The sequence below is a fragment of the Varroa destructor genome, unplaced genomic scaffold, assembly GCF_002443255.2.
Source record: "Varroa destructor unplaced genomic scaffold, Vdes_3.0 BEIS01000006.1, whole genome shotgun sequence".
NCBI classification, from domain to species: domain Eukaryota; kingdom Metazoa; phylum Arthropoda; class Arachnida; order Mesostigmata; family Varroidae; genus Varroa; species Varroa destructor.
In genome coordinates this window covers 16,027,542-16,037,866 of record NW_019211459.1, presented here as the reverse complement: position 1 = coordinate 16,037,866, position 10,325 = coordinate 16,027,542, and the positions used below count along the sequence as shown (strand labels likewise).

Sequence of the window (10,325 nt, the reverse complement as noted above, 5' to 3'; positions counted from 1 at the left end):
TATATATATAGACGTATTTAATCATGTGTGCAGTAAACGGTTATGATTTAATCAGATCGAATTAAACGTGCGTAGAAACGTGGACAAACCCTTGCTTTACTTGTGCCAAACCCTGCAGAGCTGCACTGTGAGTTCTTAGTAATCCTGCATTGTGATCGTCGACTAACTATTGCAATAGTATAATATTCGATTAACGATGAAAATGTTGTAACTTAAATCAGTAGGGTGGTCTTTCATAGCTAATCATTTCAACTACAACATCCAATGATCACCTGAATGTCACTTAACGGCACGAAAGTGCTGCTACCTTACGTTCTGTGGCTATTTGCTCACATCTTTTTGCATGTGTTACCGCAGGAGAAGTACGAGAACATCGCGAAGTCGCCGGCCTCGTGAAGAAACACTGGAGGTGCGGCTACGTCGAATGCTCGGCGAAATACAATTGGCACGTTGTGTCACTGTTTCGCGAGCTCGCACGGACCATTGAAGGACATCGGCCCGAATCTTCGGCAACGAAAGCCCGTGAACACCACGAGGCCAGCGACAAGAAGTGTGCTATCTCGTGATGATCGTAGAGGCCGCCTCCAGCTCGTACATGAAAACTGGAGGCGGCCCGGGACTGCTACGACGTGATCCCGCGCCTTATTTGAACACGCCCAGTAATCGATGATTGCAGGCAATCAAAACAAACGTAACAAGGCGACAGCGAACGGCCAGCTATAACGAACCATTTCTAATAACAAAAAGTGACCAGAACTAGAAAAACAATAATGACAGCCATTTAACTAACACCTGTCGAAATAACGTAAAATGAAACAACAAATATACGAAAAAAAAAACGCACAAGATGCAAAAAAGGTTGTCGCACGACAACGTACTTTCCCGAACTCATCTTTATGGAAAATTGATGGCGTGAACTTGTCCCGCCTATGCGGACTAGGAACCGATCGGAGGCTTCACGAGATTGAAGCGCTGAATTGGCAAAGCTTCAAAATCATTATGATCCTTATTGAGGACGAATGTAAGGATTCGGCACCTTTTTAACTAAATGTTCGTTACGGCTAGTTTTATGCTTGGCAGAAAATATCGAACAAAAGCACGGTATGCTTATGAAAATTTCGACGACCTGAAAGCAGAATACATCCAGGTGACTTTCTAGCTAAAAAATAAAGTACACTGACTATGGTAATAACAACAACAAAAGCATGTGTACGTAGCTTAATAATGGTTCACCACGTATCGTCTCTTCTTCAAAAGAGGATTCTATTAGCGTTCATGTGAAATGGAAATTCTCTCCGAAGAATACCGAAGATTGGAGCCGCATGGTTCCCGCCATATATGAAGAGTCAGCGGCACAATAAATTGGAGAAAAGAAATGGCGGTATCATTGAACACGAACATTGTCGCACTTCTAGAATATAATCTGTAAGAGAATTTTGTATAGGACAAAGGGGTCTAGTTTTAATTCGTACCAGTGTTAGACAGTCTGCCTGTATAGACAAGCAGGACCATTGCAGAGGGAATGCATATAATTACAGGAACCAATGCTGGAGAAATCTCAAAAAAAAATAACTCATCTTTCTATTAAATTAGGAAAATAAGTTATTCTCTCATTGTAAACTAAATAACACATAAACACTAGATAAGTAGAGTTAAACTGTCGAGAAACAGGGGAATCAAAAGAAGATCAAACATCCCTTGGAAGAGATATATATATATGCATACATAAAACAAATTTGAAGGATGCATCGAAAATCGCTCACAACTAAGACGACATAACGTAATTATATAATTGTTTTACCGATCGCTAGAGCTACCGATTGCCGTATACTATTAGGGACAGAGCTATATACATATATTGACAGAGTCGAATCAACGTGGACTTGCATGTAGAGAAGATAAGGGCGGTCCCTCTTCAACCAATTCGATTACCTTAAGACTTGTGTATTTATCATGACGCAGAGCCCTCACGTGCGATGTACCCCCAAGACTCGGTTTCGTTATGTTGTTAGCAAAGGTCGTTAAGTTCACGCTCACATGATGATTCATCACCTGCAGACCTAGTCGGATGGATGAGCGTAGGGATTACTGAAGGCACCGTAAGGTCCGACTCGCTGTATTGGCAGGGCACGTTATACGGTATTGGTGATAACAGTCCGACATAAACTCTAAAACACCGGCAGGCAGACATATATGCACACAGAGACCTACACAGACATACAGAGGGGGGAGAAATACAAAGAACACGCCTTTCGAATACGCATCACCTGACATAACACGAACAATGACAAGGCCAATGGTTTGCGGACGCTAGGCAAATTGAAACCAGCCCAATTGCACCTGGAAAGTGAATAAATACTGAAAAAATACACAGTAGTAATATTAACATAAACTACAATATTAATAATAATCTAGTATATACATAATACCAAATAGTAGCAAAAACCGATAATACTAACGACATATACTCCACACATACGGGTGCGTCACGTTGATTATAACTAACTGTGCTTAGAAATGGCAATGCGTAATGGCATCGGTGTCCTGACACGCAAAAATATGGAACGCGAAGCATGGTTGTACCATAGATTGCACCATAGATCTATACCTACGTATATCCACCCATAGAGTACTATGCAGCTTTGCCTTAATACAAACTTCTATGACAATTCTCATCGAAAAATACCCGTGCCGTTACGCAAGACAGGGCGACCGGATATGAACGGGCTATGATTCGGAGGCGAGCATATACAATCCTGCAAATATAGCCTGTTTCTTTTGTGTCGACCACAAAGCTTATTCCAAAATGATTTTTCCAAAAAGGTAGTGGGCAGTACTCCGTGCAACGAGGGTCAGTCAGCGTTCTTTGTAAACGCTGTTCATGAAGTATGATTACCTAAGCCAGCAATCAGCGATTTGAATGAGCCTTGGTACAGGCATATTGTGATAGAATGGGTCAGGAATTCGTTGGGTCTTTAGCAAATCCACTGTCCATCGAGTAAATGGGCTGTCCCGTCATCATTGACATTTGAAGCTCAATAGAAATAAATACGATTAAATTTGAGTAAATATACATGGTTTTTCCCCAGGCAATAACACAGCCAAGAAATAAATTGGAGACCATATATTAGACACTGAGTGTAGTAGGTTCCAAAGGTATTGTATAATTTATTCCGATTAACAAAAATCTGTTCTCCATTTGAATTTTATGATGAATTTGTTTTGCAGCAGAGGTTGTGTGGAAGTTTATAATAAATATTGTGACGACACCGCGTGACGGTATTTCGTAGATGCTGAAATAACAAGACAAGTTAACTTCGGGCTACGGAGGGCGATGGTACAAATATTTACGTTTGTTGTTTAATTTTCTAAATAGATTTTTTAGGGATTCACATTTACATTGAAGGAACTATAATAGCTCCAGTGTAGGTGCATTTTCTTGATCGTAATTACTCTCATCTATGGGATTCTTTTATTAGCTACATCGTTTGCCGAAGTTATTAGGCGAAGGCTTTGGAGATTTCTGTCAACGGAACCCCAAGACTTAGGTTGCGTTGATAGACTACCCTACATATCCTAACAAGGTTGAATTTGCAAAAATATATTTTTATTTAATTAGAGCGCCGGTAAATTTGTACCATCGCTCAGCCCTTTAGACCGACAGATTGACATGTTACACGGTTTTGCGAGCGAAACTTTACAAGCACACAGCACACGCGAGCAAATACCGCAGTAGATTTGATTTAAATATTATATAGAAGTGAAATTTATTCATCAGCCTCCATCGCAGTGCCTGTTGATTTGTAGCATCGATGCACATTAATATACTCGGATATTTAAATGTAAACGTATAACTCTTATGGGCTTTACATGAAATACACCCCTTCTTAGCATTCATTTTATCATTTTCAAATGTTATCGTAACGTTTTTTCAGTTTTACGTTTCTTCGCAGTATCAGCTAGCGAAGACGCAAGCTCTGTCGCTTGCTTGTGAGACCGATTACCGTAAATTGTTCGTTAGATTTCTAATATTACGCCTCATAGAACAGAATAGGAGTCAGTTACGTTTACGACTGTCACTACGTTGCTAACAAAAATAATTAGATATGATAAATATTAGATCTTTTCATCTAATAATGTAACATATAGTAAGCGGGACCTACATTCGCCATATATATATGTATAGAGAGAGCAAATATGAAGCAAACCCGTAAAGTTATCCTGCGAAGGGCGCATCCATATCGCTATGATGAACCTAACTAACTCCACAAGAAGTGTGGGACAAAATGAGAGCCTCCGGAGAACAAAATAAGGCGTACAGGAGTTTCATACGCCGTGACATTTTCCGCGGAGACGGTTATGGCGAACGTCATTGACTTTACGAGGGTATTTGGGTACCTTATCTTACATCTGTGTATATAGAATGGCTTGTTTATCGTGCGCAATAAGGCTACAGTCCGGCTTCACTATACGAACTATGTGTAGCCCAAATCCAAAAGGCCATCCTATCCAATAGGTTCTTGTTCCACACTGGAGATGCCACTTACAACGATACTAGTTTTAGACAATCTGTAAATAGACGTGTGCCAAAGTGACGCTAGAAATCGATCAAAGGACGGCATCCACAGAATGTGGCCACCCGGAAACAGGACTTGGATGTGAAACAATCGGCAGTCTAGGTGCGAGTTTGGATGCGAGAACTGTATAGGAACAAAATGAGTCTTTTACAGGGTCGCGGAGAGAGCATGAAGCTCTTCACATTACGCTCATTGCTAACAATAAGTAGACTCAATCTAATATAGAAAGCAACGGTGACTTAGTGTGCAGTTCATCATTTCGACAGTCAATACTATATATATATATATATATGTAATAAAGAAAAGTTACAATATATACATATATATATATATATATATATATATTGTAACTTTTCAAAAGTATTCAATCGCTATGTTATTTCAGATATAATTACTTTACGGAGATTCGAAAACCCCTATTTGTAAAGCATGCAAAAAAGGATCCGTCTATGGGTCATTCGTTTACCAAGAGACTAACCCTAATATTTATTTACCATAACCTTTTTTTATTATCATAATATTTTTCATTAGTTACGATGTGGCACAACTATGTAAGCTAGCTAGTTCTCAGAGTCTGTGCTATATATTCTGAAGATACGTTTTCTCTTTTCATTAACTGTTTTCATGACATGAAAATATGGCCAAGATACCGAAGTGCTCGACTACCCTCTACATGTACCGTATACATAGACGCTGTTCGGGAAAAGATGGTGCCATATGGACATTGATATTCAGACAAATACATCTCTGGCTGACATGCTTATCCAGAATTCGTTCGTTTCGAATACCCCCCTAGCCTAAAGCCTAAAATAGTAACAAGCGATTTTTAAAGATGCTTGATTCATGTTCACGGACCTCTTAGAAACAATAATAACAGTCAACTAAATGTTGTTTCGAAAATCCAAAATAGGCCCAAAGAAGTTATTTTTTGGCATATATTTGGTTGATCGAATAGGCGATAGATCATCTCCCCCAATGAGATAACTGCTATTATTTTTTCATGGGCTGTCTGCACCGTGAACAACGGTATGTTGTTTTCGATGCCTTTCGGGCCGATGAAGTACCCAGCTAAAATTTATCCCAAGCCAATTTGTCGCAAATCAGAAACGGCACACATGTTCCTACTAAAAAACGGTCAACGACCGTAACCGGAACGAACACTAGAATACGATAAGGTTTCGATGTTACGTTTGTATAAATCAAACAAAAGTATAGTAGACCTTTGGTCACACTATGTAACATAGCTTGCACTAGCCGTGCGTGAACCCTACGTTTAATTACGAGGCTTGACGATTGTTCGTACGATACGTACATATATATAGTCGTCCGAGCAGCCAACGTATTTTCCGTTGTTGTTCTTCTTTATCCATAAACCCATCTTCGTTGGCTGCCTTGGTTTTTAGCTAGCAAGGTAGCTAGAAACCACATAGTTCATCTATACGTAGATTTCCATATACATAGAAGTTAATTTTGAGGTCGTATGGTTATTGTACTCGTTTTCGCAACTAGCGCCACCTGTTGCTAATAGCTAATTCGATTCACATTTCCATATTTATTAAGATTTTACATTACAGCGTTTTGTGCGTGTCATTTTGTAATTTTCCTAGACATTTCGTATATGGGACGGCTGCTGTTGAAACCGTCGATAACATGGTTCTACCGTAAGAGGATCCAAGACACCAACAATAGTAATCGTGATCGAGTTAGATACGTGCGAGTTCGCGTTACTGATCAGCGATGCCACGCCAAGTAGCTAACACTTATATATTAGATCCGTTTATCTATCAAATCGGTACAATTGCCTCTCACACGACCTGGAACAGAGGCTATGCGATCAGAAGCAAGCCGAGAAAATGTTCTTTGGTATTTTTTCCTCTATCAGTAATGCACATGTGTACAACAAACGACGCGATTAGACATGCACACATTTACTGGGCCCGTGGTGGAAAAACGTACGTATTCCGCATACTTGAGCAGCGCCAACAGCCACTAAAAGAAGCTGAATTATATTTTATTCAACTATCACTATTCCTAGAAAACGGCGGAACATCGCGGCCATTTTGGAAAGGCGATCACTCAATCATGATAAGGGGAAGGCTTAACAACGGGTAGCTGCTCGTTCGGATGCAAGGGCTATTAAGCCCACGTTTGAGAGTTCAGCTTATGTAATCCACAATCGTTGTGCATCTATGTAAAGTGTTTCATGACAAAACCACGCAGTCTACTTGGTTTGGTGGTAAAGTAAACACAATTGAATCCCGTAGCCAATACGTTGAGCTTTATTTATACGTATGCTTCTAATGGCAAGTCGCGTGGTTTGACCAATTCAGCTATCTAAACGCTAACTGTGTGGGGCAGGGCGTGCGCCAGCTCAATACGGCTCCATGCTAGAATAGGAAAACAATGTACGACATCCGCTGCCAAGAAAGGACCCAATTAGATTGCCAGCACTGTTTGACATCCTGTTAAAACATTATTCCGCAGCCCGATATCTGGGGACAGCCTGAATTATGTTGTCATGGTTAAGGCTATACATATATAGGCAGAGCCAAAAGACAAATAAGATCAAATGCCAAGCTTAAGAATGGCACAGTAAATTTCTGGTTTTGTTTGTAATCCTCACAATGATCCGCCTCTTGTGTTTTATAGTTTGGTGCTAAGCACCAAGTAGAAAACACGGGAGGCTTACCAACGAAAAGGCATCGAGTAACAAATGCAAAAAAGGATAGTTATTCTTCCGCACTGCACTTCCCTCCGATCTTACGTAGCTGACACCACGCCATATGCCACAGAGGGAGTAATCATAACAACTATATAGAATTCTTCTTCTATGTAACGGACGTGCCGTATTGTGGAAGAAGTTATGAAGAAAAAACAGCAAGAGGCCACTTACATCGTGTGCTTCTGACGCAAATACACCTCCACGCATCTGACCTCCAGATACGAAGACGGAAATAGTCCACATTGCCGTCTTCTCAATGAATACAATGACGTATTAAGAATATAAACATTAACATACTGCATAACAATAATGACGAAATGAAGATATGGCGATGTCGTAATGACGCAACGCAAAGTACCTTTGCGATGGCGACCACACGACCGGCGGCCTTCGCCCTAGTAAAACAGGCCGTGGCACCGGTTTGCCGTAGATTTTTGAACAAGCGAACGCGAACACTGAACTGACGAATGAAGTTCACAAACAGAAACCATTCATTCATCCATCGGGAGAGTGGAGGACAAAAAGATTAGAACGATCGCAGCAGAGGCAGCATCACAACATGATAACAGTATAAATGCAATAGGTAGGTTTAGCAATGAAAATTCATATAGTGCATGATGATGACGCCGTCGCGTCATACGCATGATTAAACATAGACAAGGACAAACTTTTACAAGGAAGTAGAAACTTGTATAAAGTTGGAAAAGAACCCGCATACGCAAGTACATTCAAGCCATTATCTCCATACATCCGCGAGCTATATGCAGAGTCGCATACCTCTATCGCATCCAACAGACTGTGTAGCGATCCGCCATAGCGATACCATGTCATACTCGCGTTGAATGAGTTACTCAATCCTATCGGAAATGCCGGTGTCCCGTTGAAATAATTCTAATAAGAGATACGCGTTAGAGACTATACTGAAATTTTCGTGAAAGACTACAGTGCGGAAAGTGCTACCTCGAAAGAGAAAATGCACGGAGTAGCGCAACGTGTTGCGGAGCTGTGTTCCCCCATCCTAAAGCGTTATCCTGACGGTGGATTGTCCTGCAACCTTTTTACAAACGCCACAGGATTGAGTGACTTCCAGAGTATCTTGTGGTATTATACATGCATATACACAATACATCTAGCATGAATGTTCTAATTGTGCCCGGCTAAAACTTCAGCTTAACGCTCTGAAGTGGAGGCTGGACAGGGCAGATCGGCCGCCGTGAACGGTAGGGTTATACATTAATTAGGATATATTAGGAAAAATATACATCTGTGAATATCGCATTGGGAGATATGATAACAGACATCTTGAACGGAGTTGCATGAGACGTCTGAGGGCAGTTCAGAAATCAACAATATGGATTTCTTCATGGAGTGGCGTAGTAGCGAGGAGGGTTCGTGGCTTCTAATTCCGCAAGAAACATACATCGATGATACGGTTTTGTACTTGCAAATTTGTTAGCAAAGTATATTGCTACTATTATTATTATGATCAAATGGTATGCCTACACATGACAAAACAATAAGCCTAAATAAGTAGACCGCAATGGAATGGGGAAATTGAATCGAAATTCAGCAGAAGTATAACAAAAGAAAAACGCTAAAATTCACAGTAATCATACATAGAAGTATGTTATGGTAAGTGCAAAAAGAACAAAACAAAAGCAGACGAAAAAGTAATCGAATTATAACACAAACAGCATGAACAAACCGTGTGGACAAATAAATGAGCAAGGGTTAATTACATTTTATGGATGTACTGGTGTCTTTGCTTAAGCTTTGTATAATTGTTCTCAAAGCTTCGGAAAAAATATAGTGGAAGCGCATAGAAACAAAATAGAAGGAACCTACATTAACCTACGTTTACGCAATTGTTTCTAATGTTAACACTAAGCTTTCCTTTCTTCCCAGCGGCATTGAAAACGTGTCTACGGCCAGCTTTGAATTTAGACCCTAGGTCCCTAGACCCTAGGACTGGGAGGTCATCACAGCGCTCTTACGGGAACGCATTTTTACAGACCTACTGCTGTCGGTAACTAAGTTCGATCATTGACTTCAGCAGACTGCGGCGGATTCGGATGAACTATTTTTTTCCTCTGCTGGCTTAGTTACCAGCATCTTAACGCAATTTACGGCGAAAATTATTTTATATTTGAGATTATTACCGTTGTTTTGTTATTCAGAATTATCCGACCGTAGGATTTCCACCTGAAAAAAACTGGCCCGATATAGCTGCACATACCAGCCAGAGAGATAGGTAAGTCTACGATTAGGACGCAAAGCAGACTTACTCTCTATGGAGAACTGAGCTGATATATGCCACAGCGTTTACGTATAACGCGTAAAGGAAACAGCAACGCGCGATCATAGGAAGAATATATACGTTATGAACTGCTTCACAAGCGCAACGTATATCTGTTCATAGGGCTCCCACTACCTTTAATTGGTAAATATAAACATGTTTCACTTATGGCTGGAAGAGCTACAGGTACCTGGTAAAAGTATCGACACAATATCGGTGACCTGTTTTTAATAACTGATACAAACAAGCACGATTTTAGTAACAGCACCACGATACGTAATTAATCATCGTTGTTAATTGATCTGTTGTACGTATGGCACACGAAGTCGCCCACTTTTAATGGCGCAAGCATTTTTTAAGAGTGTTTTTAATTTTTCTCTTAACTTAATGTGATCAAAAAACAAAATTCATCACATACGTTATCTCTAATAGTACAGATAGATCCATCCACATGTTTCTAGAAAAATACCGGTACTCTAAAGCACAGTGGATATGACGAAAACACGAAATAATCACAAGCTTTAATTGTGTCCGAAACTCCAGTTCGTAACGGTACCCTTATTGATGACCCAAGAAAAACTAACGCTACTTAATATACTTACTAATACTTAATGAAATGCATAATTGAACAGGAAATAGAAAAAGGACCCGTCCACACGATGATGACATCTAACACGCATTAGCTCTCAATGGGATCAATATCTTATAAGTCTTTCGGGCTCATTTGTCG

The 10,325-nt window shown here is 40.2% G+C and overlaps 1 protein-coding gene across 3 annotated transcripts in view; it reads left to right on the top strand.

Moving 5' to 3' along the window:
- LOC111252527 (ras-like protein family member 10B) overlaps positions 1-9,048 on the top strand; it is a 20,852-nt gene extending 11,804 nt beyond the window's left edge. For all 3 annotated transcript variants that reach the window (XM_086992101.1, XM_022810612.2, XM_086992102.1), the window contains exon 5: positions 358-9,048. In XM_086992101.1, coding sequence (XP_086848227.1) covers positions 358-566 — 209 coding nt within the window. In that variant the 3' untranslated portion in view covers positions 567-9,048. The remainder of the gene's footprint in view (positions 1-357) is intronic.
- The last annotated feature ends 1,277 nt before the right edge of the window (positions 9,049-10,325 follow it).